Consider the following 19,541-nt stretch of genomic DNA (forward strand, 5'->3'; position numbering starts at 1 on the left):
CAGCGTCCTTGACAAGCCCCTGGTATTGTTTGTTTCCTATTTGTTGGGGTGCATCGGGTCCTCGCTGTGGCACTCGGGGTCCCCGCCACGTCATGCGGGTTCTTCCATCGCCGCACGTGGACTCCCTAGGTTTGCCTTGAAGGCTTAGTTCCCTGAACCCCCGGGCTCGAACCCGCATCCCCTGCCTCCCCTGGCAGATTCTCAACCACGGGACCGCCCCGGGAGGTCCCCTCTCTTGTCTTTTTGATCAGAGCTGTCCTCTGGGCCTTGGGTGGGTTGGGGCCAGGGGAGGGCAGGAAGGAGTTAAAGATGCAGAGGTCAGAGCTCCAGGAACGCACTAGTGAGACAGAGGCTGGAGGGCATCGTCCCCTCCCAGGGGGCGGGGCTGTCTCTGGTCCCCTCTCAGGGGACCACTCCAGGGAGCAGGTCACAGCATGAGATACATGGGGCTTGGTCTGGAGGGCCGGGGAGGCCCCACTGGCCCGTCCTGGGCACTGACCGCTTCCCGGAGGAAACCACAGTCTCCAAGGAGGCGGCTGAGGAGGGAGCCGCCTGCCCTGTATTGGTCCTGCCGCCGCCCTGGCGGGGTGGACAAGAGGATGCTCTGAGTGTGTCTGTCAGGCTGTCCATCCCTGACCGCCAGGCCGCTCCTGCCTTCCAGGCAGAGCTCGGGGCAACCGTCCACCACGCCTGCCATCCCCCCTTGTTCCCTGGGGGTGCCCCGTGCCCAGCCCTGGGGGAGGCGAATGGAGACGCAGACCTCCGACTGGGGAGGAGGCGCCCCGCCCGCCCAGCCCCGTCCTGGCTTTCCCGAAGGCGCTCGCTCTTTCCTGGTCCTCCCCCCACCCCCGCGTGCTCCGTTCCCAGCCCGTCCTGCTTGTTTACTCCTCTGTGCTGTGAACAGCCCAGGCGGAGCGCCAGCCTCCAGCAGTGTTTGTGGACGGAGCCCGGCCGCGGCCTTGCCCCCGGCGCGCCCCCCTCGCGTGGCTTCCGCCCGCTCTGTTTGTTGGAGCCGGGCCAGCCCGTGGACGGTCTCCCCCCACCCCCGGGGCAGGAGGGCAGGTAGGTGGGGGTGGGTGGTCGGCGGCCCTGAGCCCCCCGGTCCCTGGGCCGGGCGGTCAGTTCCGGGGGTTGCAGGGTGTTCTTCCACCCGAGTCCGGCCCCGGCAGGGATGGATGGGGCCGTGGCTGTGGCTCTCGCAGGACCTGGAAGTGGGGGGCAGGTCCAGCCGTGCGGCGGCCTGGCCGGACAGACACGGGTTACTCAGCGTCTCCAAACTGCCCGGAAGGAAACCGGCCACTTGTGATGGAAGCTTGGCTTTTCTGGGCTCTGGAGGGAAAGCGTGACGCATCGGGGTTCCCGCAACTGACGGGCCGCCGGCGGGGGTGTTTTTCCCACACAAACAAAACAAAGAACCCGGGCAAGCCTGCAGAGGCGGGGCTTCCTGAGAAGCCGGGTCAAAAGGTGGCGGGGCCCGAGCCCGGCACACTCCCGCCCGATGCTGCTGCCCGGCCGCTGTCCTGTCCACCGCGCAGCTGCCCTGCCGCCAGCCCCTCGGGCAGCAGGGCCGAGGATGCGGGAGACGCCGGGCACGGCCGCCCTGCAGACCCTCCTGCGACACCTCCACCCTGGCCTGGCGGGCTGCAGCCGGGCGGCCTCGGGGGAGGAGCACATGTGTGCTTGCAGCACCGCCCTGTGGACCCACATCCGAAGCCTCGTGCACAAGGGCAAGGTGGGCCTGCGGGGCGGCCGGGGTCCCTGGGGCGGGCAGGGGCCGGGCTCTGTCCCCCCAACCCTGTCCCCGTGCTGGCTGTGCTGGTCTCAGTTCTGGAAGGGGAGGGACGGGGAGAAAGGCCCAGGGGTTACCAGCCTCTGGAGGGAAGCAGAAAGGCTCTTTTTCTGCTGCTCTATTTCCCCTTTTAAAGCTGCCCGTGGGGGACGCCCCTGGTGGCCCAGTGGCTCGGACGCCACGCTTCCACTGCAGAGGGCAAGGCTTCGATCCTAAGCAAGGAACTAAGATCCCACTACACAGCGTGGCTAGAGAAGTTTTTTGTTTTTAATTAAAATGATGAAACTGCCATCAGTGGCGGGACCCTGTCCCTTTCCTTGGGAGCTGGGGGCACTGGGCCTGCGCCCTTGCTTCCTGGGGGGTCAGGACCCGGGAGCCTCCCCGCTCCCGCCACACCTGGCCTGGTCGGAAGCCGGGAGCTCCACTGGCCCCGGAGCTTCGAGGGCCCTGCGTCCCCTCTGCCCCCGCCCACAGGCGCCCCCGAGGAGGTGTGACCGCAGCTGGGCGCCAGGAAGCCCCATGGGGCAGTGGTCTGTGCCGGCTCTCTGCTTGCACACCTGCCCCTCAGGCCGGGTTCCCCACGGCCCCGGAGTGTGGCCCGAGAACCTCCCAGGAGGGGGAGGCCCCGCCGTGGGTGGGCCTGGCCCGGATTAAAGACCCCGCCTGCACAGGCCCCCATGCCAGAGGGGCACACTAAGGGTCCCCAGCTCTTAGATGACACATTCCCCCCCACCCCCAGAAGATGCTGTTGAAATCAGTCTTCCCAAAGTGTCGCCTACACGACTGGTCAGCCTCCGAGCTGCGTGAAGCCCCCTGTGATGCTGGGGGTTGGCGGAGCAGGACAGCCCCCAGCCCCCGGGGCTGCCAGGGCGGGTGTGAGCGCCGCTGGGAAGGGAGGGTTCCCTGGGGAGCAGGGTGCAGGGCCTGAGTGCTCACTGACTCGCCCCCCAGCTGAGCCTGGGATGCAGGCAGCAAGGGTCTGGGGGCGGGAGGGCTCTGAGGCTCCAGGGCTTTTCTAGCGGGTCCTCCGTTTGGACCCCGCTTGGCCTCTGGAAAGAGGTACCAGCCGAGGCCTGCTGCTGATTCCGCTTGGACGTGGAGGAGTCGCGGGCTTGGGCTTGCTGCCTGGCCCGGCCTCTACTCGGAAGCCCAGGGCATCAGGTAACCATGACCCCTTGCTTTCAGCTGGACCCCCAGACCCTGCAGGACAGAGACTGGCAACGGACGGTCATCGCCATGAACGGGGTACGTGCCACCCAGCACTGTGCTGGCTTCTGCTTCCTGTAGAGGGTTGGGGTGGTTCCAGTCCCTTCTGAGACCCTCGGGGCTGGAGAAGGCAGAGGCCCCACGGGGCAGAACCGCAGCGTGAGGGCCCAAGGCCACGCGGGCCAGAGACTTGCGGCTGGAGTGTGGGTCACCCACCAGGCACTGGGCGTCCCTCCTCAGAGCAGGGTCCAGGGTCATCACGGGGATGGAGGGGGCCTGGACCCTGGGGTCTGCCCGTAGAGACTGAGACCCCTGATTAGACTTCAGTGCCCCGTAAGAATTGAGACCTTAAGAAAAAGCACTGCCACTCACCAGAAAAGCTCTGGGCATGTAGGACATACCTGGAGGAGGGCGTGGCAGCCTCCTGTATCCTTGTCTGGAGAACCCCATGGACAGAGGAGCCTGGCGGGCTGCAGTCCCTGGGGTCACACAGAGTCAGACAGGACTGAAGTGGGTTAGCATGTAGGACACCGTGCTGACATTTGATAGGTGATTCATGGCTTTTTGTTACATTATTCTCTATACATTTTCTCTAGTGGCCTGTTTTTTTTAGGTTTTTATTTTGTGTTGGGATATAGCCAGTTGACAATGTGACAGTTTCAGGTGAATGTAGAAGGGACTCAGCCACACATATACGTATGGTATGTCCAGTTCAGTTCAGTCGCTCAGTCTTGTGTCCGACTCTTTGCGACTCCATGGACTGCAGCATGCCAGGCCTCCCTGTCCATCACCAACTCCCGGAGTTTGCTCAAACTCATGCCCATTGAGCTGGTGGATACATATGTGGATACATAGATCCATTCTCCGCCAAACTGCCCTCCCGTGCAGGCTGCCACGCAACATGGAGTCTAGTGGTTCTTTTTAATCAGGATTAAATAAGAAAGAGAAGCCACAGGGAGGGGGGGAGGTTGTGCAGAAGCGGGTCTCAGATGGCCTTGGCTGTTCTCAGCTGCCACTGAGTTGGACCAGAGCCCGCCCCCGACCTGGACCTTAGCCTGAGATCGCGGGGCCCTGGGAGCAGGCTCTGAGGACCAGGAGGCTGAGAGGGTCGTGCCCCCCACCCTCCCCTCCAGATTGAAGTGAAGCTATCAATCAAGTTCACCAGCAGGGAGTTCAGCTTGAAGAGGATGCCTTCCCGAAAACAGACGGGCGTCTTCGGAGTCAAGATCGCCGTGGTCACCAAGTGAGTGGCGGGGGGCAGGGGCTCCCGTCTCTCGTCCCTGAGGGCGGAGGGCGCCCCCTCCCTGGGTGTCTCTGCAGGACGTAGCCCCTGTGGGCACGGTCGTTGCTCCGGGACCCCTTGCAGGCCCGTGGAGCACTCCATGCGTGGCTGCCTCCCATGCTGACCACGGACGAGTCCCCAGCAGCTCAGGGGTGTCCCACCCCCGGAGCCGGGCTCACCAGGGCGCCCTTCCCTCGCTTGGAGTTTGTCAGGATCCGAGCTCCTGTCCTGCCCCTGCTCGCTCCCGCCACCCCCCCATGGTCAGTCTCAGGAGTCGCTTGTGTGCAGGTTCAGGGCGGGCCTGAGGACACAGCCGCTTCCTCCGGAATCCACTTTCCCCGGTTTGGAGCCTGGCCCGGCCCTGACCTCACTGGTGGTCAGGCGGGACACCTGGCTACAGCCTGGCCCCCGGCTACACGCCAGCCGTCCCCCCAGCTCCTCTGGGCGGCTCTGGGCGGGAGCAGGGACCCCCAAACGAGCACCACTAGTGAGGGGCTGGGAACAGAGCTCTGCTGGGTCCCGGATCCAGTCGCTAAACTAGACTGAACCGACCCTCCAGAGTTCTTACTCTGAAAAGTTGAAAAGTTCTTACTCTGGCGTCCTGCCTGCAGGGGCTGGAACTGTCCCGTTAGGACTGGAAGAGAGAAGGGTAGCGTCACGGGATTCTGAGCTGAGCGCGGGGGCCAGGGGGCCCTGTGGACTTGACCCTCTGGCCCCGCTGGCTGCCGGGCGCCGGGCTCCCCTCTGCCTGAGGCCTGGAGGGGTCCCCCTTGCCCCGCCCGACTCGGAGACCAGACCGCTTCCGAGGACCCTTGCAGTCAGTCTCCCGTCAACCCAGGGCCCTGGGAGCGCCAGACTGACCTCGGGTAGCCCACCTCGCTCAGAAAGGCCTCCCACTCCCGCCCGCGGGGTGGGTGTGCTCGGAGGGTGTCCGGACCACCCGGACTGTTGGAAAGACCCTGATGAGAGGGAGGCAGTGATGATGATCGTGAGACCGCAGAGCCCGGGGGGACACACGGCAGGCTCTGGTGCTCCGGGCGTGCCCAGAGGCGAGGGGGCGGCCCCACGGAGGGGGCGGAGCTGCCGGTGCTGAGGCACCGCCCCCTTCCCCCTCCCACCCCCGCAGGAGGGAGCGGTCCAAGGTGCCCTACATCGTGCGCCAGTGCGTCGAGGAGATCGAGCGCCGGGGCATGGAGGAGGTGGGCATCTACCGCGTGTCCGGAGTGGCCACGGACATCCAGGCCCTGAAGGCGGCCTTTGACGTCAGTGAGTGTCTCAGCAGCCGGGCCGGAGGGAGGGGTGGGTGCGGTGCGTGCGCCGCTGGGGAGGGAGGTTCGCAGAAGGCGGTTCCTAACCCGTGCTGACCACGCACGCGTGGCGCTTGCCAAGTCGGACCAGGGGCTTCTGTGCGGCGCCCCCCGGCTCTACCCCCTGGGGCTCAGCTTGCCGCCCCCGCCCCGGGGTGGGTGTGAGAGAGGTGCCGACCAAGCCCAGGGGTCAGCGAGTCTGGTGCCAAGAAGCTGATGGAACCGCCCCGATTGCCAGATGAGGCTGGGAGACCCCAGGGTTGTCTAAGATCGTTGTCTCCTCCCGCCGCGGCGGGCCTGGAGCCCTGGCCGGTGTGGCGCGGGGCGGGAGGACACTGCCACTGTAGTTAAGCTGCCGTCAGGTGACCCACACGGGCCCGGCTGGGGCTCAGAGGGTGGAGCCGACTCGGGGTCCGCGGAGGGCTCCGCTCCACTTCCACGCCCTTCCCCAGACAATAAAGATGTGTCGGTGATGATGAGCGAGATGGATGTGAACGCCATCGCTGGGACGCTGAAGCTCTACTTCCGCGAGCTGCCGGAGCCCCTCTTCACCGACGAGTTCTACCCCAACTTCGCCGAAGGCATCGGTGAGCACGGGGCGTCTCCCATCCCCCCTCCTGTCAGCCTTTGATGGGAGGGATACCCAAGTTTCAGCACAAACTCTGCGAGTGGCTGGGGACCAGGAACCTAGCCGTCCTGGGAGGCCTCCCACGGGCTGACCACTGTGCCCGTCCCTCGAGGTCGCCGAGATGGGGGCTGCCGCTGTGGACTGCAGCTGCCAGTGTGGGGTCCGGAGGCTGCTGTCCTCCTCAGTGGCCCCAGACCCTGGCCCATCAGTCAGGGCTTCCGAGTACACCCTGACCCTGGGCCCACCCGGAGGGTGGGGGGCGCTGGCACTCAGGGCGGCTGCAGCCTCTGCACCCAACCCCCGCCAGGGCCGCTCAGCTGAGGACCTGCCCCCACCCACCGTCACCCAGGTGCAAAGGCTCGTGTGATGGGGGTCTGTGGCCTCCGCTTCTCCTGAGCAGGTGGGAAGTGCCGAGGGGGCCAGGAGGGCAGCTGTGCCCGGCACCCCCGCCGCTGGCCCGTGTGGTGCCCCAACCCCTCTGAGGGTCAGATAAGGCGTCCAGGGTGGCCAGGCTCCCACCCCAGGGCCCTCACCAGGGGCCAGCGTGGAAGGCAGGATCGTGACCGGCCCGGGCCCTGGGGGCGCCTTCCAGCCCGGGGTGGTCACTGTGAGAAGTAACCGCCCCCCGCCCCCGGCAGCGCTCTCAGACCCCGTGGCGAAGGAGAGCTGCATGCTAAACCTGCTGCTGTCGCTCCCGGAGGCCAACCTGCTCACCTTCCTCTTCCTCCTGGACCACCTGAAAAGGTAGCCCCCCTCCTCTGGCCTGCTCAGGGCCTCGGTGGGTCCCCTGCTCCCATCAGACTCCCTGGCTCCCGGGGCCTTCCCTCTGTAGTGCTCCCCCCATCTGTGGGTGTCCCCCTGGGTACCGGCGCACCACCATCCCCGTCCCCCCGTGCCCTGGCCAGCCATGGGCTTGGGTGTCCCTGTGGGCCTCCAGCCCTCTGTGTTCCGACCGGAAAGAGCTGGGGTGGGTCGGCTGGGGAGCCCTCCCGCTCACCCTCCTGGGGTGGCCTGGGTCCCCACCCACCTCCACGCCCCCATCCCCGAGGCAGCATCACAGCAGTTCCCCCACCCCCCACAGGGTGGCGGAAAAGGAGACGGTGAATAAAATGTCCCTGCACAACCTCGCCACGGTGTTTGGCCCCACGCTGCTCCGGCCCTCGGAGAAGGAGAACAAGCTGCCCGCCAACCCCAGCCAGGCCATCTCCATGACCGACAGCTGGTCCCTGGAGGTCATGTCCCAGGTACGGTGGGCTTGCCTACCTGGCCTGGACCTGTGGCCGCTGCCCGCGCCCCGCACCCCTGCGTCCTGTCAGGGGTTCCCACCGAGCCGTGCAGGGGAGGTGGCTGAGGTCTGGGGACAGGGCCACAAGGTGGGCTGCGGCTCCGCCCTCTGCTCTTGGCTGGGGCTCCCAGGACCGGTCTGGGGGACGGGGCGGGGGCCCCCAGGCCTCTGCTGTGAGGGCCTCGCTGTCCCCAGAGGGCCCTGGGTTCTGCCGGGGTCAGGGGGAGCCTCCCCCTCTCTGAGCCGCCGTCCCCTCCCACTCCGCCCGCAGGTCCAGGTGCTGCTGTATTTCCTGCAGCTGGAGGCCATCCCCGCCCCGGACAGCAGGAGACAGAGCGTCCTCTTCTCCACCGAAGTCTAGAGGCCCCGGCCCGCCCCGAGAGAGCAGAGGATGGCCCAGGGCCCTGCCAGGGACACGGGCCGTCCAGCCACAGAGCGGCAGCTGAGCCTCCTGGAGGAGTCACAGGGCCCCCCACCCCAGGCCCATGCTGCTGCCAAGAGACAGCGACCTCTGGCAGCAGCGGCCGGGGCAGTCCCGGCCCCCCCGCCCTCGCGGGCCCTAGGCTGGCCTCAAACTGTGTCCACGCCACCACCAGAGGGCGCCCCGAGCCAGCGCGCCGCCCGTCGTGGGCCTGGGCGGGACCAGGCGAAGGGAGTGGTTTTTGCGAAATGTAACTGAAGAGAGTTGAAAGATTTCCACTGGATCACCTGTCGAGATGAGATGGCGCATCTCGGGGGAGGAGGGAGCAGGCAGGAGCGGACTCCCTGACTCTTGAGTCGTTGTCCTGAATAAACACCGCCGCCGCTTCATGCCCGCGGTGGGGGGGCGGGGGGCCAGGCCCCATCCGGTGCGGGTGGGAGCGTGTCGATTTCCCAGATCAGAACGCTCCAGTCCTGCTTTGTAACCAGGCTGGAGGAGCCGAGTCTACACCGTGTGGCGCCTGACCCCGTTCACCTCCTGGCTTCTGTTTCTCTGCAGAAGGCTCTGCGGCAGACACGGGCCTTCCTCCTGCCCTCCTCGGTTGCTTTGTCTCCGCCCATCTCGCGCGCATCGCACGGGCAGCCGCCCGCCGACCTGTGTCACGTGCAGGGCCCGGACACCAGGGGAGGGGGCCCGGGGCTGCGCACTTTACCGCGGCTCATCAGGGGAGGGCGAACCCGCCCACCGTCCAGACGCACGCTCGCCTCGTCGGCTCAGAAGGCCGGCCTCCTCCGACCCGGGGCGTCTGCCCCCTGCCCTCCCGTCCGCTGATCACGCCCCGCCCCCCCCAACCCCCGACACCCAGATCGGCTGCGCCCCCTCGCTGCACGCGCCCCACAGACTCTTGTAAAGGTTTTCTTCTCTTGGTGGCGGTGGCAGCTTGCCGACAGCTTGTTTTAAACTTTGATCCGAATAGCTTTTTGATACTTGAATATTTTTAAGTTTTATACATAGTCTCTAATTTTTTTTGTTTCCTAACAAGATTCAGACACCCACTAAGATGTTAGAATGTACTCTGTGGACAAGCGGTGTCCACAGCGGCATCTCGTCTTCCTCCACGCGCCAGCCCTCTTTCCATCAGGAGCTGTTCCGGAAGTCTCCTGGGCACCCGGAATTGGGGGGGAGGTTGGGAACAGGCCCAGGGTGGGGGCGCCCACCCCGGAGCAGCTGGAGGGACCGACCCCCCTGCGCATACACTCCACGCCCCTGGGCTGAAGCCAGGACCTGGCTGGTTACCCTGCCGACCGTCTGACTTAGAAGAGACAGAACCGGGGACACCTCTAGGTATTTTGAAGACGCGCATCTGTGAAGAATCGTATGGCTTCTTTCTAAGAAGGGGCGGGGGCAAGGAGAAAAGAAACGGGCAAAGCTTCCAGGCTGGACTTGCGGGAAGAGAGGATGTCGCTGAACCAGAGGAGGGAAGCGGAGGCACGACTCAGGAAAAGGCGTTTGCTTGTCACGCGATTAGACCGGTCACGCGGGGCACTGCTCGGCCCGTCCCGTGTCCCTGGTAGGGTGGGAGGCTCTCCCCCGTGGTGTCGACGGGCAGGAGCTCCAGGCACGTGGGGGTCACGTGCCCCTCCCTCTCCTGTCTGCTCGCGGACCTGCTGACACGGGGGACGGAAAAAGAAGCCACTTGAAGGTCTTAGGTCCTCATACTGTATTTATTTAGTTGTACTTTGGTCTCGTGGGTAGAGCTGTGGTCCCCCTGGGGGATGAGGGTGTAGCAGATGGCAGGGGGCAGGGGTGTCCTCTGTCCCTGAATGTTCTCTGGAGTTGGTGGGTCTCCCGGCCTCCAGCCCCCGACCTTTTCTAGCCTGGCTTCCCATCCCGTCCAGCCCTGGGGGGAATGTGCTCTGCCTGGAAAGCCCTGGCCTGGTTTCTGTTCCCTGGAGCCTTCATGATCTGCGTCCACCATGATGAAACTGGAAAGCTGTCTCAGCGTCTGTGCCAATTCTGGTTCCCTGCGGCACCTCCTTCCCCTCTGCAAGCTCTTTCTTGACGTAGGATGCGTGCTGCCGAGTGGCGGGATGACTGCTCGCTCTTCCCACCGTGGCGGCAGTTGCTGTGGGTCCCCAGGCATCCCCGTTGCTCATCTGACACTCTGGCACTGACAGGCGGCGAAGCTGGCGGGTGGGTGACCGGCTAGGGGCCAGACGTGACCTTCCTCGAGGCTCAGCGGCCGGATGCCGCCTCGCCGCCCGGGGCCCTGCATCTGGAGCCCGAGCCTGGCCACACGCTGGGGTTGGCGGTGGGTCTCCGGGCAGCCGCATGTCTGAGTTCCAGCTCAGCCGTCTCTCCTGCTGCAGTGTGGGGGAAAGACTGCTGACACTTTCATTAAAGTTCCTTGAGACGACTTGTGTCCATGCTGGTGGTGCCGTAGAAACGCCGTGACCAGGGGCTCCGGGAGCGCCCCCGACAGGGCCGATGGGTCAGGGCTGGGGGTGGGCATTGGGGCTGGAAGCAGCAGCAGGTGGAGTGGACAGGCATCCAGGAGGCCTCCTCGAGGAGGCGGGCACTGCTGGAGACGGGCCCGGCCCGGGGCGTCCACTTGCCCGCAGGCTGCCTCTCCGCCAAGCGCGGGGCTGTTGGGTTTGGGGTGAACAGCTGCAGGGACATGGGCATGGCCCGGTGCGGGGGGCGGGTCCAGCCATGCCCAGCCCAGCCCTGCACGAGCCCCTTGGCCTCCGTGGTTTCCACCGGTGCTTGCGAGCCCAGCCTTTGGGTTGCCGGGCGTGAGTCCCGAGCTGCCACCAGCCTTGCCTTCAGAAAAAGCCACCCAGCGTCCAGGGAAGCCGTGTCCCCGTGGAGATGGGCATGCCAGGTGGGGACAGACGGGGCCACAGCCACGGGGACCGGCCTTGCCATCCTCGACGTCTGCCAGCATCACCCTGAGGTTCCTCCAGGGCACCTTCCTTGAGGCGGAAGGCTTGGCGTTTGCAGAGCTGCATGGACGCTGGGCTGCTGCCCTCCTGACGCCTGCTGACGAGGAAGAGGCTTCCGCGGGCCCCCCTCCTTGGATCTGGCCCCTGAAAGGCAGTTCTGTGTGTGTGTGTGCGCGCACTCAGCTATGTCTGACTCAGACCCCCTGGACTGTCGGCCTCCAGGCCCAGACCCTCTGTCCGTGAGATTCTCCAGGCAAGAAAACAGGAGTGGTTTGCCATTCCCTCCCGCAGGGGAACCTTCCCGAAAGTCTAGTTACATCTCTCTATCCCCGCCTTCTGGGTCCTATTTGAAAACCTTTAATAAAAAGAAAAGCTCCAACGCATCTCTCTCATGAGGAATTGACTTGGGGACAAGCGGACGGTGCCCCATTGTTGCTGAGAGCAGGGGCTTCGTCCAGCCCGGCCCAGGCCAGTGGCACGGCCAGGGAGCGGGACCGTTCACGGCTGTGGGGTCTAAGGCCTCAGACCCCAAACACCCTCGGAGTCAATCCCTTTGCTTGGTAGGTGGGTAAACGAAGTTTGCATGGAGGCCCCCCCGCCGCCGCCGTCTCAGCTGTTTGAAGAGCAGAGACAGGCTGGGGACGCGGTGTCTCCACGCTCCCCACAGGCTGGCTGCCTCTCCGCTGGGCTCGAGCCGAGGCCTGGCGTCACGCACGTACCCCAGTCGCGGGATTTTGTGTAAAGACCTCAGAAGAGCCTGCATACCCCCCACCACCCACCCCCCCAAAAAAAGAAGGCCCCAGTGGCCTTAAAAGGAATTATTTCCATGATGGAACAAATGATGGGCTGTTCCCAACAGCTCTGAACAGATAAACAGAAAAAGCGAGGGGGTGACACAGCGGCTCTTGAGAAGGCCAGACGGCCTCCCGGAGCGGCCGCCCTGGGTCAGCGGGCAGGCTGGGGGCCGCGGGTCACCCCGGGGTGAGGGAGGGCACTGTCAGACCCAGGACGGGGGGACCCTGTGTCACCTTGCTCTCCTGGGGAGAACTGTGCAGAGCGCAACTGCAGGCAGCTACGGGAACGGTCCCGTGGAAGACGGGGCCCTGCTGCATCTGAGACGCGTCCAGGCTGGGAAGGGAGGCTGCTGCTGTGGGGGCTGCTTGGGGGGCAGGTGGGGGGGGCAAGGCTGCTTGTCTGCATGTCACTGCGTCACAGGCCACGTGTCCCAGGACAGACCTTCCGGGGGCCTCTCGGGCCCATTCAGCCAGATCGCTGAGGGCTCGGTCTGCACACCAGCTCTCTTCCGTTCTCCTCCTGTGGTGGACCTGGCCAGGAACTCTCCCTTTGGATTTTCAGGTTTCTTGGTGGAGGGGAGCCGGGCTGCTGGGATAAGCTCTGCCTACGTGCTAACTCCCTTCAGTCACGTCTGACCCTGAGACCCCGTGGACTTGCAGCCCGCCAGGCTCCTCTGTCCACGGGGATTCTCCAGGCAAGGCTGCTGGAGTGGGTTGCCACGTCCTCATCCAGGGCCTCTTCCCAGCCCAGGGATCGAACTCACGGCTCTTGCATCTCCTGCGTTGGCAGGTGGATTCTTTCACCAGGAGTGCCAGCTGAGAAGCGCAGCTGCTGAGAAGAGTTGATTCAAATGGGATTCTGGCCAAGGAAGGGGTCTGAGGGGCGAGGTCTACACGGGAGCAGTCCCACCCCCATCCCCAGGGTGGGAGGGGGAAGGCGGTGCCTGGATGGTGGCCAGCCCAGACCTGGGGCCTCCCCGGGGCTGGAGGGTGTGAGGCTGTGACCCCTGACTTTTGTCTGTGTTTCCCCCGCCCCCCTTAAGGCAATGCACCCCTGAGGGGCACTCCCTAGGCAGGGTGCTTTCACACGGTGAAGGCGACGGCCAGGAAGAGACTCCGGGGTTTGTGGGCGGTGGGCGGCGGCTGCAGGAGCCTGTCCACCCAGCAGGCCACCTGGTGTAACCCTGCCTCTGACCCCTGCCAACCCCGCTTTCAGGGCCGAGGGCCCGGGTTTGCTCCCTGGTTGGTGAACTAAGACCCCATAAGCCATGAGGCATGGCTGGGGGGATAAAAAAAGAGAGCGAGAGACCAGAGCTGTGTCTCCGCTGCTCCCAGAGGAAAGGCCACGTGAGGACATGGAGAGAAGCCGCAAGCCAGGAAGAGACGCGGGGGAGGAACCAACCCGGATGGCACTCTGACCGTGGGCTCCAGATCTGTGAGACATCCGTGCTAGCCGTGTGAGCCCCTGGCCTGTGGCCTTCACTGTCACGGCCGCCCAGGTCCACCGGACGGCGGCCTTTTGGCGGTTCTGACCCCTGGCTGGACCCAAGCCTGGGACTGAGTCTTCCCTGTGCCGCTCCTGGTTCATGGCCCTCACAGAGCCCCGCGGTGGTTGAGTGACCACCCCGAGCGCGGGGAGTGCCCACCCCCACCCCCCGGTCCGGGCCAGGCCAGTGAACCTCACGGCCAAGCCCCGCTGCTCACCCCGACCGGGGGCTCTGGCCACTAGCCCCTCCTGCCCACAAACGGCCCCGAGAACACAGAGGTCCCCTTTCCCACCTGGGCCCCCAGCCCGCTGGCCTTCTGGGCCTCTGTCCCCCCTCTGCAGAGGTGCCCTCCTCGGCTTGGCACCCCTGCCCCGGAAACCCTCCTAGCTCACTCTAATCCCCGAGAGCAGGGAGAACGGAGGCTCTCTCCAGCCCCAAGACCTCCCAGCTGTGGCCCGTCCATCACTCCTCACCAGGCCCAGGCCAGCCTGCTTCTGGCCGGAACCCCGGGCCCCTCGAGGCCAGGCCAGCAGCCACTCCCAGCCCGATGTCTCTGATCCACTCCCAGCCCCTCTTGCTGCCACAGGCAGGCCTGCTGACCCAGTGTTAAACGAGCCTCCCAGGGCGGCTTATGCTTTCTCAACAGGCTGGTCCTTCCTCCGGGACTTTCCAGAACTCCTCGGAACTGCCTTCAGGCCATCCTGCAAATGCGGCATGTTTACACAGAGCCCTGCTTTGGGTTGCAAACGGGATAACGGATGTACTCTTAGGCCCGCCCTCTTTACCCCTTTGCTTAATGTCTCCCTAGAGTGAAAGCTACCCTCACGGGGAGAATTTTGTATAGGCTTCTCTGGAGGCTAGTTTGCAAGGGGGACCCTGGCGGCTGAGGGAGGGCCCCAGGCCCACAGGCCCAGGCGTGGGCCACTCACATAGGCCCTTGGGCCTCACTCTCCTCACCTGTAAAGCAGGTTTTTTTTTTTTTTTTTGCCGCGCGGTGGCTTATGGGATCTTAGTTCCCCAACCAGGAGTTGAACCCAGGCCCTCGGCAGTGAACGCACCCAGTCCTAACCACTGGACTGCCAGGGAGTTCCCTCCTCACCTGTAAAATCAGGATTTAATCAGACACTTTGGCACGGGAGAGGGCCACAGGCAGGCGGAGGAACATGAGTGGAGTCTCAGTCGGGGTCCTCGTGGAGGTGGAACCAGGAGGCTGGACCAGGGTGAGTGCTTTCTGTGGACAGGGACCCAGAGCTGAGAGACAGTCAGCTCAGTTCAGTCGCTCAGTCATGTCCGACTCTTTGCGACCCCATGGACCGCAGCACACCAGGCCTCCCTGTCCATCACCATCTCCCAGAGTTTACTCAAACTCACGTCCATCGCATCGGTGATGCCATCCAACCATCTCATCCTTTGCCGTCCCCTTCTCCTCCTGCCCTCAATCCCTCCCAGCATCAGGGTCTTTTCCAATGAGTCACTTCTTCGCATCAGGTGGCCAAAGTATTGGACTTTCAGCTTCAGCATCAGTCCTTCCAATGAATATTCAGGGCTGATTCCCTTTAGGATGGACTGGTTTGATCTCCTTGCAGTCCAAGAGACTCTCAAGAATCTTCTCCAACACCATAGTTCAAAAGCATCAATTCTTTGGTGCTTAGCTTTCTTTATGGTCCAACTCTCACATCCATACATGACTACTGGAAAAACCATAGCTTTGACTAGATGAACCTTTGTTGGTAAAGTAATGTCTCTGCTTTTTAATATGCTGTCTAGGTTGGTCATAGCTTTTCTTCCAAGAAGCAAGCAAGTGTCTTTTAATTTCATGGCTGCAGTCACCATCTGTAGTGATTTTGGAGCCCAGAAAAATAAAGTCTGACACTGTTTGCACTGGTTCCCCATCTATTTGCCATGAAGTGATGGGACCAGATGCCATGATCTTAGTTTTCTGAATGTTGAGCTTTAAGCCAACTTTTTCACTCTCCTCTTTCACCTTCATCAAGAGGCTCTTTAGTTCTTCTTCACTTTCTGCCATAAGGGTGTGTCATCTGCATATCTGAGGTTATTGATATTTCTCCCGGCAATCTTGATTCCAGCTTGTGCTTCCTCCAGCCCAGCGTTTCTCATGATGTACTCTGCATATAAGTTAAATAAGCAGGGTGACAATATACAGCCTTGACATATTCCTTTCCTAATTTGGAATCAGTCTGTTGTTCCATGTCCAGTTCTAACTGTTGCTTCTTGACCTGCATATAGGTTTCTCAAGAGGCAGGTCAGATGGTCTGTTATTCCCATCTCTTTCAGAATTTTCCACAGTTTGTTTTGATCCACACAGTCAAAGGTTTTGGCATAGTCAGCAAAGCAAAAGTAGATGTTTTTCTGGAACTCTCTTGCTTTTTCGATGATCCAGCAGATGTTGGCAATTTGATCTCTAGTTTGTCTGCCTTTTCTAAATCCAGCTTGAACATCTGAAAGTTCTCGGTTCATGTGCTGTTGAAGCCTGACTTGGAGAATTTTGAGCATTATTTTGCTAGCGTGTGAGATGAGTGCAATTGTGCGGTAGTTTGAGCATTCTTTGGCATTGCCTTTCTCTGGGATTGGAATGAAAACTGACCTTTTCCAGTCCTGTGGCCGCTGCTGAGGTTTCCAGGTTTGCCAGCATAAAGGAAGCATTTCCGGAGCCCTGGTGCGTGCCAGGCCCTGTCCTCGGGACGCTCACTCTGAGTCTCCAGGGCCGCAGCCATTACTGTTTACTAGCCGTGTGACCGCATGTGCAGAAAGGCACGGTGTGCAGGGGGTGCTTATTGAGGTGGGGACCTATTGCCTAGTTCTCCAGCATCCCTGACCGGTGTGGGAGTACTGGTATTCTTCAGAAAACAACTGGAGGTGCAGAGAGGCTGAGAGCCACGCTCAAGCTCACACAGCTGTCCCGGCCAGAGTCTGGGCTCAAGTCTGGGGGCCAGCAGGGCTGTTACATAGGCCCCCTCCTTGCCAGCATCAGTCTCCCTGACTGTGAAGTAAGGGGCCTCTTTCTTTTTCTGGCTGCGCCGGGTCTCAGTGGGAGCACATGGGATATCTTCACTGCCACGTGGAGGACCTTCCGTTGCGGTGGCGTGGGGGATCTCGTTCCCTGAGCAGGGACCAAACTCAGGCCCCTTGCGCTGGGAGCATGCAGTCTTACCCCCTGGACCACCAGGGAAGTCCCTGAGAGGGTTTCCTGACCTCTGAGCTCTGTGGGCCACGAGCAAGGGTGGCCACCTTGTCCCGCGTCGCTGTCCCTCCTGTGTCTCCTCTGGACTGCCCCCAGTCCCTACCCGCCAGGCTTCAGAGCGTGGCCGCCTGGTCCCTGAGCTCCTCCCAGGGCCAACACTGCAGCTGCGGGCAGCACGTCTCGGTCTGCAGACGCCTCTTGGCTCCGCTGACAGCTGCACGTTTCCCGGGACGCGGAGCGCCCCAGCTCTTGGAGAGGCGCGAGCGGAATCCCGGGCTTGCTGTCCTGGCGTGCGAGGAGCTGACGATCTGCTAACTGCTGGGGACACCTGTTTTCTGATGAAAACTTGGCCTGTGGGCCCTCCCTGTTTGGCTCCTCCAGCTGTGGAGCAGATGGAGCAGCTGGGCCCGAGTAGGGTGGGTGGGGTTGGGGGTGGGCGTCTGGGGGAGCCGAGTTGGTCAGCGGGAAACTAGAACTGGAGGCACAGAGCTTGGTGGGGGGGCGGTGGGGGGGTTCCAGGTTGCAGAGCTCCACCCATCTCAGCAAAAACTGCAGGGCCGGCAGAGCCTGACTTGGCGGCGATGTCCGCCTCTGAGGCTGGTCATCACAGCGCCCCAGATCCCGCCACTTGGTGGTCGGGGGCGGTGGAGGCTGGGCTCTGGGAGGGGATCCCATGGTGACAGATGTTCTGGATACCTCTTGCTCCTGGCCAGCAGGTGCCCAAATCGCCTGCTCTTTCTGCCCCCTCCACTCCTGATCAGCTGAGGGGGAGGAGGGAGCGAGGTGCAGTGAGGCCCAGCCACAGACTGGGGTGAAGTCTGGACAGGTCTGTGCACCCCACCCTCAGGCCTGTGACCTCTCCTCTGACCCCAGCACCCCACCAGGCCTCCCGGCCTCTCCAGGTCTCCAGACTCTGAGGGTCTCCCTCCCCATCCTGTACACGCCACAAGGCCAGTCTTCCTGAAGACGATCTCATCTCATGTCACTTCCTGGTCCCAAAGCTGCAGTGACCGGCTTCTGTCCACAATACAGAAGCCAAGTTCGAGGTCTAGTGGGGGAAGCGCTTTCTGCCTCAGATCCTCCTCAAATGCCATCTCCTCCTGGAATCCTGCTGATGCCTCCAGGACACCTGAGCCCCATCTCACCCGACTCGGGACCAAGTTACACGGCTGCCTATTCAGAGAAGGCTGTTGGAGGCTGGGGACCTGGTCAAAGCCATCTTTCATGCCCACCCATCCCCTGCACAGGTGTGCAGACCTGGTTGCTACTCAGGAAATGTCAGCAGCTCCTTTTACTTTGAAATTTCAACAGCAGAAAATCTAGCTTTGTGGTTTTGGCTCATGAAATGTAATTTGCTGTGTATCAGAAGGTTCATGGGAACTTGATTCCTAATGTTAAAAAGTAAAATCGTGACTCATATACAAATATAATATAAACACATATCAGAGTCTACTGAACTCATTCATTAAGTGAGGGAACCAGCAAGATGTTATCATCAGGTGAAAGGAGAACTCCAAGGTCAGACACATTTACAGAATAGAAATGTTGAAATGAACTTGGAGGCAAAACTGGTTTTTCCACTGTGGGGGAGGGTTGTCCCAGGACATGAATTATGTGCATTGCTATCAATCTTCTACTATATTGCAAAAGAACTCAAAGACAATATAAGGCCCAGGAAGTGAAAAAGTGAGAAAATGTTAGTGGCTCAGTCCTGTCTGACTCTTTACAACCCCAAGGACTGTAGCCCTCCAGGCTCCTCTGTCCATGGAATTCTCCAGGCAAGAATATTGGATTTGGTAGCCATTCCCTTCTCCAGGGTTATCTTCCAGACTCAGGGATCAAACCCAGATCTCCCGCACTGCAGGCAGATTCTTTACCACCTGAGCCACAGGGAAGCCCATAAGGCCCAGAGCCCCCCAGAATTCAGAATCAGATAACCTAGAGGGGTGTGTACCAAAGGTGCATATAGCTTTCCATTGGCGACACCAGGAATGTTTTTTTTTTTTTTGCTTAACCCAGTTTTCATTCCACACATAGCTCACAACTGGAGACAACCCAAATGTCCATCAATAGAATAGATAAACCACCATATGGTAAATTCATACAGTGTAGTGATATTCATTTTGCATGCCACAGATGCATGCAACAAGATGGATGCAGCTTGCAGACTTAACGTTGAGTGAAAGAGGGTGACACAGAAGGATACCTGCTATAGGCTGAATCCTGCCCCCTGAGGATATCCAGTGCTTCCCTGGGATCTGTAAATGTTAGCCTATTTGGAAAGGTCTTTGAAGATGTGATAGATTAAGGATCATGAGATGGGGGGTTTATCTCGGACTATCTGGCTGGGCCCTAAACACCATCATGAGTGTCCTTATGTAAGAATCAGAGGGAGGCTTCACACAAATACAGCAAAGACCATAGACCGAGGCAGAGGTTGGAAAGAAGCAGTGACAAGCAAAGGAGCATCAAGAAATGCAGGCAGCCGGCAGAGGCAGAAGAGACAAGGGCCCTCCAAGGAGACCCAGAGTTGCCGACGCCTAGGGGTTGGACTTGCCGCTTCCAGAACTGTGAGATGATATGTTCCTGTAGCTGTAAGCCATTCAGGTTGTGGTAACTTGTTACCGCGGCCCTTGGAAATCAATACGATAGAATTCCACTTGTTTAAAGTTCAAAATCGGCCCATATTCATCCTGAGTTAGAGGTCAGAATGTGGTGACCCTTGGGGAAGTTACAGTGTTGGCAAGGGAGAAGGGAGATGTGGCAAACAGCTCAAGTTCTTTTTCCTGACCTTCAGGTTTTTTGTATTTCATTGAGTCATATACTTATTTTGTGTACTTTTATATTACAGTGTCTAATATATTAAATTAGTCTTCAATGTTAGAGTGTCTCGTCCTCTGTGAAGTTCTTACAGGGCTGGCGTTAGGATCTAAATGATGTTGAGACCTGTTTGAATTGTAAAGGCCAAAACGGATGCAATGTGAATGCCCTTCACAGTCATCAGGCATTTGCTGGCTGCTGGGCATCATGCCAAGCTCCCTTCATGCATTATCCCACTTAATCCCCAAAACCCATAACAGCTCCCACTTTGTAGACTAAGAAACTGAAATGTGAAGACAAACGGTTAGAAAGTGAGGAAGCCAGGATTTAAACCCAGTCTGTCTGGGGATGAGGACCGTGACTCAAGTCCTACAC

The 19,541-nt window shown here is 61.2% G+C and overlaps 1 protein-coding gene across 3 annotated transcripts in view; it reads left to right on the forward strand.

The window, feature by feature from the left end:
- Nucleotides 1–10,334, forward strand: part of BCR (BCR activator of RhoGEF and GTPase) — an 86,018-nt gene extending 75,684 nt beyond the window's left edge. For all 3 annotated transcript variants that reach the window (XM_043434364.1, XM_043434371.1, XM_043434380.1), the window contains 7 exons: nt 2,975–3,034; nt 4,129–4,238; nt 5,404–5,543; nt 6,037–6,171; nt 6,851–6,956; nt 7,294–7,456; nt 7,769–10,334. In XM_043434364.1, the coding sequence (XP_043290299.1) occupies nt 2,975–3,034; nt 4,129–4,238; nt 5,404–5,543; nt 6,037–6,171; nt 6,851–6,956; nt 7,294–7,456; nt 7,769–7,858 (804 nt within the window). In that variant the 3' untranslated portion in view covers nt 7,859–10,334. The remainder of the gene's footprint in view (nt 1–2,974; nt 3,035–4,128; nt 4,239–5,403; nt 5,544–6,036; nt 6,172–6,850; nt 6,957–7,293; nt 7,457–7,768) is intronic.
- Nucleotides 10,335–19,541: the final 9,207 nt, after the last annotated feature.

The sequence above is a fragment of the Cervus canadensis genome, chromosome 1 (genome assembly GCF_019320065.1).
Source record: "Cervus canadensis isolate Bull #8, Minnesota chromosome 1, ASM1932006v1, whole genome shotgun sequence".
NCBI lineage: Eukaryota > Metazoa > Chordata > Mammalia > Artiodactyla > Cervidae > Cervus > Cervus canadensis.